This window comes from Anolis carolinensis, chromosome 2 (genome assembly GCF_035594765.1).
Source record: "Anolis carolinensis isolate JA03-04 chromosome 2, rAnoCar3.1.pri, whole genome shotgun sequence".
NCBI classification, from domain to species: domain Eukaryota; kingdom Metazoa; phylum Chordata; class Lepidosauria; order Squamata; family Dactyloidae; genus Anolis; species Anolis carolinensis.
The window spans coordinates 90,416,639-90,435,127 of NC_085842.1; the positions used below are offsets into that span (position 1 = coordinate 90,416,639).

At 40.3% G+C, this 18,489-nt stretch overlaps 1 protein-coding gene across 1 annotated transcript in view; it reads left to right on the forward strand.

Moving 5' to 3' along the window:
- Window positions 1–18,489, forward strand: part of LOC134295885 (ovomucoid-like) — a 56,382-nt gene that overhangs the window by 4,243 nt on the left and 33,650 nt on the right. The window contains exons 3-7 of the mRNA XM_062969369.1: window positions 1,790–1,926; window positions 3,190–3,238; window positions 14,251–14,368; window positions 14,925–14,950; window positions 17,498–17,622. Coding sequence (XP_062825439.1) covers window positions 1,790–1,926; window positions 3,190–3,238; window positions 14,251–14,368; window positions 14,925–14,950; window positions 17,498–17,622 — 455 coding nt within the window. The remainder of the gene's footprint in view (window positions 1–1,789; window positions 1,927–3,189; window positions 3,239–14,250; window positions 14,369–14,924; window positions 14,951–17,497; window positions 17,623–18,489) is intronic.

Sequence of the window (18,489 nt, forward strand, 5' to 3'; positions counted from 1 at the left end):
AATAAACTGGTCTGAAAACAAATCAAACTTAAATTTCCCCTAGAAGCTAAAACAGCTAAATTGGACATGACTCATGGAACAGACAATAATATGTAGTAACACTGAGGATGGAAATAAGAAACAAAGATGATCACATTACAGGTTGAGAGACTGAGGGCCCTTCCAGAAGGCCCTATATCCCAGGATCTGATCCCAGGTTTTCTGTATATCCCAGATTAACTGGCAGTGTGGAGTCATATAATCTAGTTTAAAGCAGAAAACTTGGGACCAGATCCTGGGATATAGGGCCTGTCTGGAAGGGCCATCAGTTGTGGGCGCCATAGCCTTGAGTTTGCAAGACCTGAGCAGGACAAGAAATGGCAGGGCCTCCTTGAGATATCTCATTCATATCGTCACCATAACTTGAAAACAATATGACTGCAAATAACAACTTACTAAAAAGTGATTAATGACCTTCCTCAATAGTGGGTGGTTTAAACTATTAGTACTGAGCCCTCTAAAGAAATAATTCAAAACAGGGTATAAATCCTAGTCATTATTCAAATCAAATCAGCTCTGCTTTCATCTTTGCCACAAAGTTCTCAAAACATCAAATTAGCAGTAGCTGACAAAACCTTTTTCAAGAGAAGATTTATAGAGTTCTCTTTAGCAGTTGTTTTCTTTTTGTTGTTAAAGCTTAACCACACCTGCAGACATTCACTATTGTTCAAAAAAGAAAAGGAAGAAGGAACTGGTGGATTGTTTTATGTAATCGCCTCCTAGCACCTATGTCAATAGATCAGAACAAAGAGGCACACCAAGGGGGACTGGGTATTTCATGGCTCAGTAGAGTATTATATCTGCCCTAGATTTTTGTCTATTCAGCATGCCAAATCCTATCCCCAAAATCAGTTCAGCCCCCTACAAAGCTCCCTTAAAGTCTAGACTGAAACCCAGATAAGGTTCACTGCCCCACTGATATGGGATATATCAACCTCATCCCTTTCCCTTTTAGGTCCTGAAAATGAACATACATGTTCAGTGTCAACTTCAGCTTTGATTCATATTATCATTTTGATGGAACCTAAATGACATATAGCTGTCATTAGCTGGGCTTTCTTGCTAGTACCATAGCAGTAGGACAAACTGGCTTTCTTTGATTGATGTCTTCTTATTGTTCTGTTCTTTCCTTGGACCCACCCAAGATATGTTGCTGCCTGAGCTGAATTGCAAAGGGCACCTGCCTTCCATACAACATCCTAATAAAGGGATTCCACCTAAACATTAGGGAAAAAAGTGGAATACATTAGAAAAAAGTTCCTGATGTTGGGAGCAATTTGATAGTGGGATACATGACCTCAGAGCATGATGGAAGGTGCATACACTGTAGAATTTAATGCAGCTGGACACCAGTTTAATTCCCATTGCTCAGTGCTTTGAAATCATAGGAGTTGCAGTTTTACAGGGCCTTTAGTTTTCTATACCAAAGAGTGCTGGAGCCTCACCAAACTACAATTCCTATGATTCCACAGCATTGAACTGAGTCTTGGTGGTGGGTCCATAAGTGACTGAAGAGACCTGTACTAGATCTTCATGGTCTTTCACAATGAAGACATAGATTTCCAGATGAAAGACAGTCCCGAGAAGAGTTTCCTTGATGTTCCTTTCTCTTGGCACATTTCTCCCTTTTGCCCTCTATTCATCAAAATCCACAATACTATTGATAACAGATCACCTTACAACATTTGAGGGCCAGGGCTAAAAAGCAAGAAAAGAAAAATGATAATGTAATGTGCTCATGTTTTTACAGGTTGATTGTGATCGGTACTTAAGACGAGTGCATCATACTGGAAAAGAAATCATGGCCTGCCCACTTATCTTTCGCAAAGTCTGTGGCACAAATGGAGAAACATATGAAAATGAATGTAAACTCTGTGCACATAACCTGTAAGTATGACAGCTACACTGACTTTTTTATTCTGAGCAACTAAAGATACATTTACACTGTAGAATTAGTGCAGTTTGACATCAAATTAACAGTCATAGCTCAATGCTATAGAATCCTGGGATTTGTAGTTTGCTGAGGCACCAGCACTATTTAGCAGAGAAAGCTGAATACCATGTATATTACAACTCCCAGGTGTCAGTTGTAATGTCAAACTGCTTTAATTCTATGGTGTAAGAATGTGAAAAACACAGATCTGTTCTTCCCTTCTTTCACTATTAGGAGAGCAGCAGAGTTAAAGAGGGGAGTTCTCCCCAAAATAGATTCTTTGGATATAACTATTTTCAAGCAGTTGCTTTCTGTGCCTTCCTCTTACTAATAACAAGGTTTACTATTTACACTGGCCAACACCCAATTCGATGTCTCAAATGTTAGACCTGTTCCTGGATATATTTGATCTACTACAAGTCTTCATCTGCTATCCCATAGAAAATCATGATAACCATATCTAAGAAACTAGAGCTGATGCAATTTTTTGAATCAGTGCCCCAAATAATGCCACGAACAAGCCTAAAATGAAAACACCAAGAATTTTATATTGTTGGACTGTGTAATTAATTCCTTTCTCCCAGTAGTGAAGGCATACCTAATTATAATAGTGATTGAATAGATTACTGTACACCCTTTGAGATATACCTGTAACATTTTAGTTTCATGGTTCATTAGGTGGTTTATTCTGTCACTTTTGTCCTGTTGTTAGTATTGTAGAAATAAGGTTGATTGAAGAAAATGCATTTTGTGCCATATGCCAAGAAGATATACAATCAAAAATTACTATGGAAATCAAAAATTACTATTGAGAAACCAGAAAGTAAAGAATTACTTTAAAAGCATATTGCTGACCTGGGGTCGTTTGAACTATAACTACAGTCAGGTCTGTAGCGAGGGGACGGTTTTAGGGGTTCAACCCCCCCCCCCCCCGAAATTTTTCAGGTTATAAAAAAAAACCTGGTTTACTCATGAATTTTAACTGATTAACCAAATCCCCATGCTAAGTCTATGAGACACAAAACATTAAGAGTCCCTCCAGGCACTATCTCAAGCAGATATTGACAGGTTTGTAGTGGGGAGGGGTGTGTGCAAAAGTTAAGGAGGAATATAGTGAAGAAAATATGAGATACCAGCTTCTCAACTTGCCAAAAGAATATAAATGGGCATATACAGGTCAAGTTCAATAATTCTACACTCTTCTCACTTTTTTTCAGGGAATTTGATGACAATATCAGCAAGAAGAATGATGGAATATGCAAGGACGTAAGTTCAAACACTGAGGGATTGAGAATGGAGGCGTAGATTTGTGAAATGAGGTTGAGAAATTAACATAATGTAAAGACTTCTGCAATCTTGATAGGCCAATAATGTAGTTTTTGTGTGCAGCTAAGCATGTGCAAGAATTACCCATCCTTCCTTGACTGTCTTTCTTTTCTGTCTTTAAAAGTGATACATGTCTGTTTCAACTTCCCATTTGAAGCGGACTGTGTTTTAGGTTACTGATGGTTGAGTGTGTGTGTTTGCAAAAGCCTGACAGTAATGCCAAGATGATTGGATGGCCAACTATACTGTAGTTCCATATGTAGGAGTATTAGCCACCTTGAGTCCCCAGAGGGAGAAAGAAAGTAGATAACAAGAATAAGAACAATTATCACACTATGCTGTGCCATACAGTGCTCGAGATAATGTGTGTTCATACAATATATTCATACAGCATAGTGTAATGATTGGGATGTTCGAGTCTAGTCCTTGCTATGTTGAGCGGGAAATGCTGAAGGAATGTTCTATCCAATGTTTTAAATTTGAATAAAATTCTTGAAAGCCCTGATTAAGCAGCCAGGCCAATGCTGATATAGGTGAGGAACCCAATGGAGGGACCCAATATGGAGTAACATATCACATTCCATCCCGTTGTCCCTATTAGACTACAGAATGCTCAATCTGGGGGCAGTCTACTAGCAGCAATCCTTTCTGTGTCGGACATACAGATTGTAGGGCTATAAATATTCCAAAGCATTAATTTCATCAGCCCTGTCAGTCAGGCCACCTGTATATGAAAGGGGGATATTGTCCTTTCCCTGAGGCAGGATAATTTTTTTTAAAAAAAACACTGTTTTTAAAAATCTGTTTATATTTATATAGATATATATAGATATATAGATATAATTATCACCACCATTCAATATGGTAGACAATTCTCCTCAATTATCTCTTTTAAGATATGAGCTTTCAGTGGTGCAATTTATATTAACTCCAGGTCTTTTTCCTTTCTCTTCTATGAACAGTGAGGAGATTACCATTCAACTTTTGAGAGAAAATGAAGTGCTGATTGATTACTGATGAATCGTATAATCAGAATAATGGAGGAGACCAAGTTGTCACCTACAAGTCTAATTCAGCCACAAGACCCTTTTAAATCAGCCAAATAAACACTCGCTCTTTTCTTTAAGTCCAGTTCTGAAGTAGTGATCAACCTGTGTGCGGGGTGTACTAATGTGCGCTAGAACTAGCAGCTTACATAACCAACTGACTATATTCCTGTATGTAGAAAGGGGCATCCCACTACAAATCCTAACTGACAAATTTACCATCTCTGAAAGAGCTAGGCTTTAATTTTCTTTTAAAAAATCATGTGTAAGAATTAATCTTCACTTGATATGCCATAACAACAAAAGCTTCATTTTTGCCTACCAGTGCTTTTCATAACATATCTTGCATTTTTCTGTCTTATTTATCCTTGTAAATTCCTTGTTTGTGCATAGACATGCTCGTTTCTATATCATTCCAATTTATTGTTTCTTTAGGCAGAAATCCAAACATTTACACAGAAGGTTTCTAGTGCCATTTCTTGAGACAGTTCACATTCTAGTTTATCTAACACAATTGAAATGAAATTACATACATTTTGTCATTTACATAAACAATGCATACACCTGAATAGAGATTTTTCAAATAAATATACTTCCATGGTTGAATATCAAGGGTCATTCAACCATGGTCCTACAAAGAACAACAATAATGTGACATGTATGACACAATACACTGTCCAAACTCAAAATGGGTTCTTTAATGTCTTGTCAAAAGCTGATTCAGACTTGATTTTCAAATGTTTCAGATCATCCATGTGTGAATTAAATTTGGCTGAAATATTTTTAATTTTAATTTCATAGTTACACTTTGAACAACTATCTCGAGTTCTGATTTTGCCTTAAGTTTTTGCTTCTAAACTAGTTTAGTTTAGAGATGAACAACTATAATATTTTCTGACGGATTCTTAAACACTCATTTTGACATTTCATGGTGTTAACCTGTTCCATAATAAACAACTTTAAAATATGCAATTACCTCAAAAATTATCATTCTGGGTTAGTTGCCAAATTATTTTTATGGAATTTTACTTGATCAGATTCTTTCAGTTAATATTTTATTGTATCTGGCTTTACATGGAAACAGGATTTGCATCCCTAAGGGAAAATTTGCAAAAAAAATTATAGAAGGCCACAATAATGTTGCTATACTAAGGCTGGGATAGATGGATCACATTCCAATATTATAACCAGAAAATTGTAGATGGAACCTCTTCAAGATCTCTTCCAACTGTCCTCCTATGTGTATGCAATTACTTATGACGGGTACCTGCAAGGTACAATGATGGTCTGTGTCCAGTTTGATGACAGACTCAGATGCACAGATATATCTTCTTGGGTGAAGAGAAGAATTTGAGACTGTGACTCATGGCTTTGACACTAGCACTCATAGAGCTCCAAGCTAGTGGTAAAGTTGTACTAACCATAGCATAGGATATTGTACCACATCTATATTGTCTTAAGAACTTGTCTCTTAAGACTGTGGTCCTTCACACCTGCAGTCTTCATACTTTAGAAGACATGTAAAGACATCAAGATTTTTTTACATAAGAAAGGTTTTTTTTCTTGCTGCTCAGTCATTTAGTCATCTCCGACTCTTCGTGACCTCATGGACCAGTCCACACCAGAGCTCCCTGTTGGCCGTCACCTCCTCCAGTTCCTTCAAGATCAAGCCAGTCACTTCAAGGATACCATCCATCCATCTTGCCCTTGGTCGGCCTCTCTTCCTTTTTCCTTCCATTTTCCCCAGCATTGTGATCTTTTCCAAGCTTTCCTGTCTCCTCATGATGTGGCCAAAATACTTCAGCTTTGCCTCTAATATCCTTCCCTCCAGTGAGCAGCCGGGCATTATTTCCTGGAGGATGGACTGGTTGGATCTTCTTGCGGTCCAAGGCACTCTCAGGATTTCCTCCAGCACCAGAGTTCAAAAGCATCTATTTTCCTTTGCTCAGCCTTCCTCATGGTCCAGCTCTCGCATCCATAGGTCACTATGGGGAATACCATTGCTTTAACTTTGCAGACCTTCATTGCCAGTGTGATGTCTCTGCTCTTCACTATTTTATCGAGGTTGGCCATTGCTCTCCTCCCAAGAAGTAAACATCTTTTGATTTCCTGGCTGCAGTCTGCATCTGCAGTGATCTTCGTGCCTAGAAATATAAAGTCTGTCACTGTCTCCACGTTTTCTCCTTCTATTTGCCAGTTATCAATAGGTGTAGTTGCCATGATCTTGGTTTTCTTGACGTGTAACTGCAACCCAGCTTTTGCACTTTCTTCTTTCACCTTGGTGATAAGGCTCCTCAGCTCTTCCTCACTTTCAGCCATCAGAGTGGTATCATTTGCATACCTATGGTTGTTAATGTTTCTTCCAGCAATTTTAACTCCGGCCTTGGATTCCTCAAGCCCTGCATGTTGCATGATGTGTTCTGCGTACAAGTTGAATAGGGAGGGTGAAAGTATGCAGCCCTGCCATACTCCTTTCCCAATCTTGAACCAGTCTGTTGTTCTGTGATCTGTTCTTACTGTGGCTACTTGGTCTTTATACAGATTTCTCAGGAGACAGACAAGGTGACTTGGTATCCCCATACCACCAAGAACATGCCATGGTTTATTATGATCCACACAGTCGAAGGCTTTGGAATAGTCAATAAAGCAGAAGTAGATGTTTTTCTGAAACTCCCTGGCTTCCTCCATTATCCAGCGGATATTGGCAATTTGGTCTCTCATTCTTAATTTAATATAAATATAATTTAATTAAGAACAGGCACTGAAAACAGGAAAGAAAGAAATCAGACTCAGACTCTTCTTCCCCTATTTTCTGCTACTCTAAAAGGTGGAAAACAAACAAATTAATTCAAATTACAATGAAGAAGAAGCTAATTAAACTTTAGGAAGAACCGACCTAATGGTAAAAGCTCTTTGACAGTAGAATAGACTACGTCTGTTATCTTCCATAAAATAGATGTGGATTGATACATTGGCAGGGAGTTTTTTGGGGGTTTTTTTTCGTTTCAGGAGCAACTTGAGTCGCTTCTGGAGAGAATTGGCCATCTGCAAAGATGTTGCCCAGGGGACGGCCGGATGTTTTTGATGTTTTTACCATCCTTGTGGGAGGTTTCTCTCATGTCCCAGCATGGAGCTGGAGGAAGTAATACATGGTGACACTTAGAGTCCTTTCTAACACCAATTATATTATAAAAATACATGTGGATTCAAGTCAGAATGAATTTGAGCAACTTTCTCTGCAAAGTATGTAACAAATTTGAGTTTCTGAGGTCAAGGATGTAAAAGCCCTTTGCCTATCCAAAACATTTCCTTGGATGAGACTAAGCTTATGTGATCATTTCTTTGCTGCTCTCACTGCATCAAAGTAGGTTCTAAAATGGGCCTTAACCTGTGCTCAATCAGATTTATTGAGTCTTTCTCCACCATTGCCTGAGTTGACCACTAGAAATCAAGAACTTCAGAAATCAAGGAGCCCATGCTCTCCACTTGAGTAAAGAACACCTGGGATCAACTGTGTCAATTGTCCAGGTCATCTCCTTGTTCCACAGATCAACCACAGCATCAACAGAATCCTTTCACATGACCCCTGTGGCCGTGCTGCTTTGCCAGCAGTTGCTAGCAAAAGGGAAGGTGTGCAGGGAGGCTCATAGTGTCCCACACACCCTTGATGTCCGAAGCGCCAGCATTCAAATTGATTTGAACCCGCAGCGGAGAGTTCCGCAGATCCATCACCAAAGGAACAGAGCGGGACCGCAGCAGACTATTATTAAAAGATCTTTTTTCTTCACTTTCCCCTTCCCTGAACTATGTAACAAATCCCCCCAATAAAAGTAGCATACATTTTATAGCAGTAGCACTCTCTATCTGGTTATTTTGTGTCTTTCCTTGACTCCTTCTTTTACATGCAATCCTCCCCCTCTCTCTCTCTCTCTAACCCGTCCGTCCTTTAAACTCTGGCTGAGGCTCCTCCGCCATAGGTTAATACGGCGGACGATACAAATTGGCTCATATCTTTATCAAAATTACCCCTAGCACGCTCTTCTTTTAGTTCTAACCCTTCCTAAGGCTCCTGACCCAAGGACCACCAGCGGAACCAAAATCGGTCCAGTTCTCGGCACCTCATCAGCTGACTGTCAAACAGAACCGACTGCTCTTTCCAAGCCAGACTTGCTCTTTTCCAGCCTTATCCTGGACTTTCCTCTCCCAGCGACCCGCGGGATGGTTTTAAGAGATCACTGGTCCTTTTCTGTGGACTGTGGATGGGGGATCGCTCTCCCGCTGGGGAGACATAGTTCTCCAAGGACCTTCACCCTCTCTACAGCTGCCAGGAGGGTGCCTGGACGGGCGCCCTCCACGTTTCATTCACACCTTCATAATTTTATGAATGAGAAGAACACTCTTCCCCAAACCTACCCCTGAACTTATGAAATCCTATACTTCCAAAGACTGCAACTCACATGTACCTCTTCCCCATGCTATTTCTATGAATTCCTTCCACCACAGATGAACTCTTTTCCCAATGTATCCGTGAATTTTCATATTCTATGAACCTGGACACCCTCATGAATCACTGTTATATGAATTTCTAATCGTTGGGCTAACTTCATGAATTGTAAAATCATGCTGCTAAAACTACACTTTTATGAATTTCCATGCTGGGTTCTCCAGATGTTATGAACTTCGTTCTTATCAAATATTTTCAATTGTTTATATCATTCATGATTCCCTTTTATGCAATGTAACTCACTTTTATGAATTCTCCCTTATTTCCATGAAATCTATCTATCTGCCTATATGTATTTGTACTCTTTGGGATCCCCGGAAAATATGTATTTTTCCCAGCATGGTTTATATTCCAACTTTATTTTATTTTTCATTTTATTTCATATAATTGTCAAGTCATGAAATCAAATAGGAAATATTTTGAACTCAACCTGAACCCCAGAACTTATCCCATTTCCTATGACCCAGGCTTCCCTTCCCAAAAACAAAAGGATAATCTGCCACCGCTAAACCCAATCAAATTCAAATTGCATGGACAATTCGCCCCAAGACAAACATTGTCATATCTCACCCAAAGGAAAATCCAGGACACCTCAGGAAGGCGCCCTGCAGAGCCTGTCAATATGGCTCATCACCACCCATCTTTGCTTCCACCTCTGACACCCCAAGGCATATCTAAAATCTGTATATGTGACAGAAACCCGGACACCCTTGATTGCTGCCATTAATAAATTAAGCACCCTTTTAGAAATCGGTCTAGCAGGACTTAATCCGATAGTTCCTGCCCTGTCACCTCATTGTTTCAATAACTCCCGCCTTCTCTTTCCTGATTGGCCCGAGTAGAGACAAAAGGCAGCTTCCTATTGGGCCAACGGAGCAAGGCGGGAAACGAAAGCCCGCCTCGTTCAACCTTCTAGCCTATCAACGATCAGATGGGCGGGGGAGCAGGGCGGGAAATTCAAAGGGCTGTCAGACTGAAATTTTGTATAAATATGGCTTTATTTTGATTGTATGGTACCCTAGTAGACCGAATGATCGCTACTAGAGTCCTCTTCAGCTGAATTGCTCAATAAAGACTCCTTGGCGGATTTTCCTTCAACTTTGGCGGACCTTCTTCATTTCGGCTTCAGGTTGTATTGCGGCTCATATTTTCCTATTGGCTCCGCCAAGGTCCGTTCTCTCAGGACCGGATCGGGTCTCTCCTTAAGGGCCCGATCCCCTAAAACGCGGTCGACAACACCCTCCCTCCTTCTCCCATCAGATGGTGGGGATGTGACAAGGCACGTTGGTACCCTGTCCCTGTCCCCATCATATGGGAGAAAGGGTGGCAACGTGTTACCCTGTTGCCTTTTCCCTATCATATGGGGAGAAAGAGAGGAAAATGTGAGTAGTTCCACTGGTGGCACCCAAAAAACACTTTCCTCTCTATTGTGGCAGAGGAAGCATCTTGTTTTTCACTGTTGTCCATTCCATCTGTATTCATGTTGTGGTCCCAGACTAAGAGTCACAGGGCAAAAGCACTTGTGTTCTCACCCTTTGACTCACACTATAAGGCAGATGCCTGCCTTAACAATACCTGTGGGGTCATGGCAGTGGGGAGGGTGAGTCAAAACAAAGTTTCAGCAATTCAGGTTTCCCCAGTTTCAGTTTCAACTTTCAATTTAGGCAAAGGCAGAATTGCTTTTATAAAAAGACTCACCAACCCATGAGAAAAATTCCCAACATAGTGAAAAAATAAGATAAATGAAGTTATGTTTCTTGCCAAAAGTAACATATGCAGCTATTGATTTTCACAGCCCCACCACATCTTTTCATATTTTAAAATCCAGCTGGATCTAAGAGTAAGGACCTTATCACATGGGCAGGGATAAAGTGGGGGACAGCAGAGGGAAACAAAGGGCAATTGTGGGGCAGCAGAGGGAGCCAGTAAGCTCTGTATTACCTCCCATTGGTGCCCATAGTCTCCCTTCCTATGATGTTTCCTGTCCTGTCGCCACTACCTCTTCAGCTCCTCTGCCTTTTGTGTATGATGAGTCAGGTGCATACTACCAGCATGGAGCCCCACGGAAGTAGCCCTACATCATGTGAAGGGCTCCAGGGGACTCCATTCTGGCAGAGGAGAGAAGCCAAAAGAAGATGCTGATTCTCTCCATCTGATAAGGACGTACATTTTCCAATATTATGTTAAAGTAGAAAGGATGAATCACTTAGGTTAGTGCCAATTTAAATATTTCTCTAATCAAATAGGCTAATTTATCCATTTTAGCTAGGTCTGTCAATTTCAACAATCACTCATCCCTAGTAGGTAATTCTGAATTCTTCCATGCTTGCACATATAGCAATCGTAGTGCTGTGATCAAATGTTGAAGCAATCTTCCATGGGTCTTCCCCAGACATGAAGCCAATAATACCCCCCCCCCCCTGAAAAAAAACCAGTTCAGATTTTGGTTGAATCATATTATCTTTAAAAAAAAACTCTGAGTCCCCCAGGGGAGAAGGGCAGGGTAGAAATGCCTGAAATAAATAACTAAATAAATAAATAAACTCTACACCATGGAAGATGTCTACTGGAAGACCCTTTTCCAGAGAATATTTAATAACATGGATGTATGTGATACAGGCAGCTGGCCTCATCTGGGAAACGCTGATGCTCCCTTCTCCATTTGCAGCACCATAGGTGGGCCCAGGAATGGATATTCCAACCAGCTGGCATTAGCCAGGCCTTTTTCTGGGTGGTCTGGTCACAACTGTTCTGTGGACTTTCTCTCTCCTGCCCCTCCATCGAGTCTAAATTGAAGCCCTAAGGCTCCCTTACCAAATGGCATTTTTAAAATGCTGCAGTCCTTACGCCTTCAGACTGGGAGGAGGGGGGGGTGTACCAACTTAGATACAAATTCAACTTAAGAACAAACTTACAGAACGTATCTTGTTCATAACCCAGGAACTGCCTGTATACGGAATCTGCACAAACAATATATGAATGCAATAACACATTCCTGCTCATGTTTCCAAACAACTGGTATGCACAGCCTTATCGCTTTGACTCTAGAGAAAGGCTATTGTGGCTTGAATTGTGTATACTCTAAACAAATAGAACACGGCGTCTTGTTGCATGGACAGAATTCCTTGCAGAAGAAAGTCTATAGATTTAGAGGATTGTCAGTTGAGAAAGGATTTCATAACAATATGGCGCTTCATATATGTATTCAGGCCCAGCCCAACATGGGAAGCCGACCACGACCCTGCGTTGGGCACCATGTTCCCGGGGGCGCTATCAAGCCCCTGGGAGGCGGGGCCAGTTTGATTTGTTCAGTGACTAAGCTCTTAACGTGCTCTTATCTCAAAGTGAATTTTTCAATTGAAATGCTATTAATTCGTTTTCCCCTCCCCCAAAAAGCTCCCTTTTTTACATGTTTAAATAAGAAAAATGTACTTTATAAATAACAAATAATGTATAAATGCACACTCACATGGTACAATAAAAAAGAAAGATCAAGTTTAAAATGGTAGAAGCACAAAGTTGTGGCAAGGAAGCACAAAGTGAAGAGAGTGAAGCATCATTTTCTTCATAATGTTATTTAACATCTACATGAAACTGCTGGGAGAGATCATCTGGAGTTTTGGAGTTCTGTGCCCTCTGTATGCAGATGACACCCAACTCTATTACTCTTTCCCACCAAATATCAAGGCTGCTGTCCTGACCCTGAACTGGTATCTGTCAGCTGTGATGGTTTCGATGAGAATGAACAAATTGAAATTGAATCCTGACAAGACAGAGGTACTCCTGGTCAGTTGTAAGGCGAATCAGGGTATAAGGTTGCAACCTGTGCTGGATGGGGTCACACTTCCCCTGAAGTCATAGGTCTACAGCTTAGGGGTCCTCTTGGACTCAATGCTGACTTTGGAGGTCCAGGTGTCAGTGGTGGCTGGGAGGGCTGCCAGATTGCTTACAGGAGTTGGGTGTGGAGAGCAAACCCCTCCACTCCTGAAGTAGCTGCACTGGCTACCAGTTTGTTTCTGGTAATTCAAGGTGCTGGCTTTAGCCTATAAAGCCCTAAACAGTTTGGGCCCAGCCTACTTAGCAGACCGCATCTCCTCCTATGAACCCACATGGGCCCTGAGGTCTTCAGGTGAGGCCCTACTCTCGCTCCTGCCTTCATCACAAGTGCAATTGATGGAAATGAGAGAGAGGGCGCTTTCAGTGGTTGCCCCTGGCTCTTGAGCTCTCTCCCTAAAGAGGTTAGAATGGCTCCCTCCTTGTTATCATTCAGGAACCAAGTGAAAACTTTCCTATGGAAGCAGGCCTTCCCTGAAGAGGAAGAGTAGTATTACAAATGCCAGATTTATGTGTGCAATATATCAATTATAGTGGAACTCCTACAATGGACCTGACAACGGTCTAAAGGAATTAATTTTAGTTTTAGTTTTAGTTTGGGGTTTTAATCTACTGAATATTTAAATTGTCATTTTTTGCTAGTTACGTGTTACGTGTATCATGGGTTTATAATTTTATCAGAAATGTTTTGATCTGTTGATTATGTTTATTTTTATGTATGGAATGTTTTATTTACGTGTTGTTCACTGCTTTGAGTCCAGATTCAGGAGAAAGGGGGGATAGAAATAAATAAATAAATAATACTGTACTCACTCCAGCCTCCCTTCCCCTCTTGCACTTTCTCCTTCTCTCTCTTTATGAAGCCAAACATACCAGGAATAAAAACCACACAAAATCCACTCACCCAAAATTCCAAGTGGACAAGAGCAAAGCAGATAGCAATCTCCCAAAGTGGCCAAGAGTATGAGGCAAGGAGGCACAGAGGCTCCTTAAAGCCTTAAAGCTCCCTATAGCATGTGCTCTTAACTCAAATGCTGCTCTTATGTCAAAGCAAAACTGGGGCCGAACAATTGCTCTTTACTCAAAATGCTCTTAAGTAGAGGTTCCACTGTATGCATTTTTCCTTCATTGTTTGGATGGGAGTTAAAATAAATCTCAGTAAATGTCACAATTGTGCAAGTGGTTTCTCTCTCCACCACAAAGACTTCTTTTTATCAGATAAAGATCTAGCTTCTTTCCAGTCAAATATTCCTCTCCACTTGTGTTGTTCTGAAGATATAAGCAAAAACCAAACAAGGTGCAACTCTCTTTGGAATCAATGCAATTTTGGAAGATATCAAGAGAAAATTAGTAAAGAAGGAAAGGGTTCAGCAGTCCCCAGAATTGACAAGATAACATTTCAGTGAAACAGAAATGTTTAATGACAGCCTCCCAAACTAAATAATTCCCCAGATTATAAAACTGCCTTGAGAATGCCAAGTCTTTCATAATCACTAATTGTAAAGTAAACTTCCGCAACCATATATATGTGTGTGGTTGTGTGCATGTGTTCCCAATACACCTGAACTCTTGCTTGTGACCGTGTCCTAACACACCATCTTCGTTCATCTGAATATCAATTCACTCCTTCCCTGAAGAGAATGGGTGTGCTTGTGATCTTTGCTGTTGCAATTTGCTGCTTCTCGGGTAAGTCTATTGTAAAAGGCACCCAGAAAGCTATGGCTGACTAACAGCTACTCTTGAATTTTCTGGAAAGAGCAGCTAGGATGGTCAACCAAATTCTGTTCCTTTTTAGGATGGAGCTTATCATAAAAAGTTGGGAAAATGAATATCGGATATCCAGCTTTCTACAGAAGAGTTTCAAATTCTGCCCCCCTTTTTCCTTGATTCTTATGTGTAGCCAAGCAAAACAATGTTATTGCCATAATTTTACATATTATTGTAAGCTGATGCCCCTGCCCATTGTCCCTATTGCATGCAATTGTCCAAAAAATAATTATTACATTCATTACAAAAAAATTAATTAATTTTCATTATGTTTCTACAGTAACAACTGTAGAAATGTCTCTTCCTGTCATAAAATAGAATGATCTAATGGGGCTTAATTCATTAATTCTTCTAATCCTACATACCCTTAGCTCAGAAAATTTAATGTTCACAATGGTTTGAAAAATACACTTTTGTAAAATTGAACTCAAGATGGTTCATAAAGATAATAATGCACTTTCTGGTTTTCTTTCAGTGGTCTTCGGTGAGGATGGGGCTGAGGTGAGTAAAACAGCGTTGGCTTTGCTGCTTTCTGTAGCTCATTGAATAACATGGATAATTTGTAAGCAACGTTTTGCTCCAAGCAGGAAAATGTAGATTGTGTTCACCAAAGATAAATGGGGGAAAAATACCATTTTCACTCTGCACTAAACAGGAACAAGCTCTCAACTATTTCCCTGGTGTAATTGCAAGGGATGAGAGCTTTGGAAGAACAGAACAATTGCTATCCTTTTCGAAGAGACATACATAAGAGACCTTGTTCCCTAGATTGTACTCAAGTTTAGTGAGGGCTAGTTGGAAAACAAGAAAGTGAAGGACTTGAATAAGTACTTTTTAAGAAGCCTTTTTGTTGAATCAGGTGTTCAATATAGGCTTCCTAACAGAGGTAGAAACAAAAGATTAGGTATGAGTCTCATTTATAAGCCGTTTCAGCTGCATGGATGTGCATTTGCAATGCAGAGAAGGTGACAAAGCAACAAACCCAATATTGTCCCCATTGCAGCTGCATAGAGTGCTGCATGGCTGACTTATCAAATAATTACAGTTCAATTATTTGGGGACATATACCCATGCTGAGTTTGCAATGCATCCGTTTTTGCCTCTATCTGTTTATTGGAAATGACCCCATGCCGTAGTTCATCAACTAGAACCAAAAGTTCATCACCCTCATCCTTCACACTGTGCAAATCTCTGGTTGGGAAGCATGAAAATAAGGGTAAACAGTGACACACCAGTGGCAGGGAAGTCTTAATGCACAGATCTTTAACAACACTCATGATCCTAAAAAGCACATTAGTTATCTCTCCTAATATTACCCATTAAATGTAATAAAAATAAATCTGTATTTTTGTTTATTGCATGGGCAAATCTACCTGGGATATATTTTATAGTTGGGCTAGCAATTCTAATCTCTCCTGCCTGCAAGAAAATTCCCAGTGACATAACCACTGGCTAATGGGTCTTTCTTAATGCTGGCAATGGCATTGTGGCCCAAAGGCATCTGGATAGCTCAGAAGGTGCAGGCTAAACCATGATGTACAGGCTACTTCCAACAAAGGAGAATGAACAAGCAATTTGGGGGACATCAGGGGCTGTCACTGGTGAACCACAGCATCCCTCGCAGTTAAAGTAGGATTGGGGATGATGATATATGTGGAAAGAATAAAAGATGACCTGTGACAAATCCATGACTACTGGGACCTGCATTCCTATACTAAAATGATCATTAGGGTAAAGGTAAAGGTTTTCCCCTGACATTAAGTCTAGTCGTGTCTGACTCTGGGGGTTGGTGCTCATCTCCTTTTCTAAGCCAAAGAACTGGCGTTGTCCGTAGACACTTCCAAGATCATGTGGCCAGCATGATTGCATGGAGTGCCGTTACTTTCCCACCAGAGTGATACCTATTGATCAACTCACATTTGCATGTTTTCAAACTGCTAGTTTGGCAGATGCTGAGGCTAACAGCAGGAGCTCATCCCACTCCCTGGATTTGAACCACTGACCTTTCGGTCAGCAAGTTCAGTAGCTCAGCGGTTTAACCTGCTGAGCCACCAGGGGCTCCTTAAAATGATCATTAATATCATAATACTTCAAAAGTATATGTAATATCGTCCTTTTGACATTGTAAAGCATAGATGGACAACTAGGGCCCTTTTTTGCCTCCAAGTTCTTTCAGAGGATATGCACACTATAAATAATGCCCTCTCCAAAATGACATTTTTTATATGTGCATGTTCCTTCATGTTGCTTGTTGAATTTCACAGGAGTTTCTTCAGCAAGCAATACTCAGACATGGTTTTGCCAGGTCCTTCCTCTGAAATATAGTCTATGGCATGTAGTTGGTGGTCTCCCATCCAACTAATCAGGCCAGATTCTGCTTAGCTTTAAAAAGATATTTAATAATGCAGGTGGGCATGGGGGTGACTGTCACCAATGTAAAAGGAAGGGGTGTCTGAACATGTTGAAAATAACAAAAACAGCCTTGGAGGTCCCATGCCATGCCAGCACAGCCCTGTGCTCACTCATGTGGAGAATGACCGGCTTAAATCACTTCTTTGAACTTTTGCATCCTCTGGATTGTGAACAATGTATTTGACCATTGGATAAGAACTCTGGTTTGCATCCCTGCTTGGCCATGGAAGCCCACTCGTGCCCTTGGACAAGTCACATTCTCTCAGCCTCAGAAGAAACCTTAAGAAAACTCCTTCTGAACACATCTTTCCAAGAACACTCAATGACAGGTTTATCTTAGGGTTACCACAACTCAGAAGTGGCTTAAGGCATGCAATATTTTAAGTGTGCTAACTTTCTAACTGGGGTAACGCTGTGTGCTTCCTTCTCCAGAATAGTGCTCTAGCACAGCTAACAAGTCTGCCTCCCTGGGGAAAACATTGTTCTGTGAAGTTGCCCTAATATGAGAAAATAAGGAAAGGGAAGGGATATATTCAAAAGGCTCATCATTCCCCCCTTCAAATAGAAATATTCAAATCTGGGATTACTGGGTAGATGTATTCCCTGCCCTCAATGCCTCACACATTTCTTTCATAGCTGGATTGTACCAAGTTCCAACGTGTGAAAGGCAATAAGGTCACCTGCCAAAGGATGAGGAAACCAGTTTGTGGAACAGATGACAAGACTTATTCCAATGAATGCATGCTTTGTCGTCAACAGGTGTAAGTCATATTGATATATTGATATATATGCAGAACATTTTACAGGGTGATAATAGTGATTGCTTTTTGTTTTGTTTTTGTAATGATATTTTGTGACGTTTAGTTTATTTGTGCTTCTCTAATTGTCAACAATTTACTCAGATGTTTTTGGGTAACAGCTGCATTTTATCCACATAGACATGTGACGCCTATCACAGACATTGTGAGGAACAGTGATTAGTCCAACCAAAACCAACAAACTTTTAGTGTTGGGCAAGTAATAACCATTTATCCAGATCCTCTTGGACAAAGGCCAACATACTAGGCTCTGAATGAAGGATTAAACCTATCTACCTTTTTATTTTTATTTTATGGATAAGATTACTGGAACATTAGAATGCATGAAGGGAACTACAAAATCTGGAATAGTAAATATGTTCAGGTTAAGGATCATTTATCTGGAATGCTGGGGACCTGTATTTAATTATTAATCCCCCCAAATTTTGGAATACCTGTATGCGTGTGTGTGTGTGTGTGTACACACACACACACACACACACACACAAAATAATTAACATTTTCTGTATAGAATATATATGAAACAAGATAGCTTGGAGATGGGATCCAAGTCCAAACACAACATTCATGTATGTTTCATATATATCTTATACATATAGCCTGAAGGCCATTCTATACAGAAAATGTTAATTATTTTGTGTATGAAACAAAATATGTGTACATTGAACAATCAAAAAGCAAAGGTGTCAGCAGCTCAGCCACTCCTGTGGGTGATTTTGAAGAATTTTGGATTTCAGAATTCCAATAAGGGATGATTAATCTATACTAATTAAAATGGCACTAGTCTACAGATAGTGGACCTACCTTTGC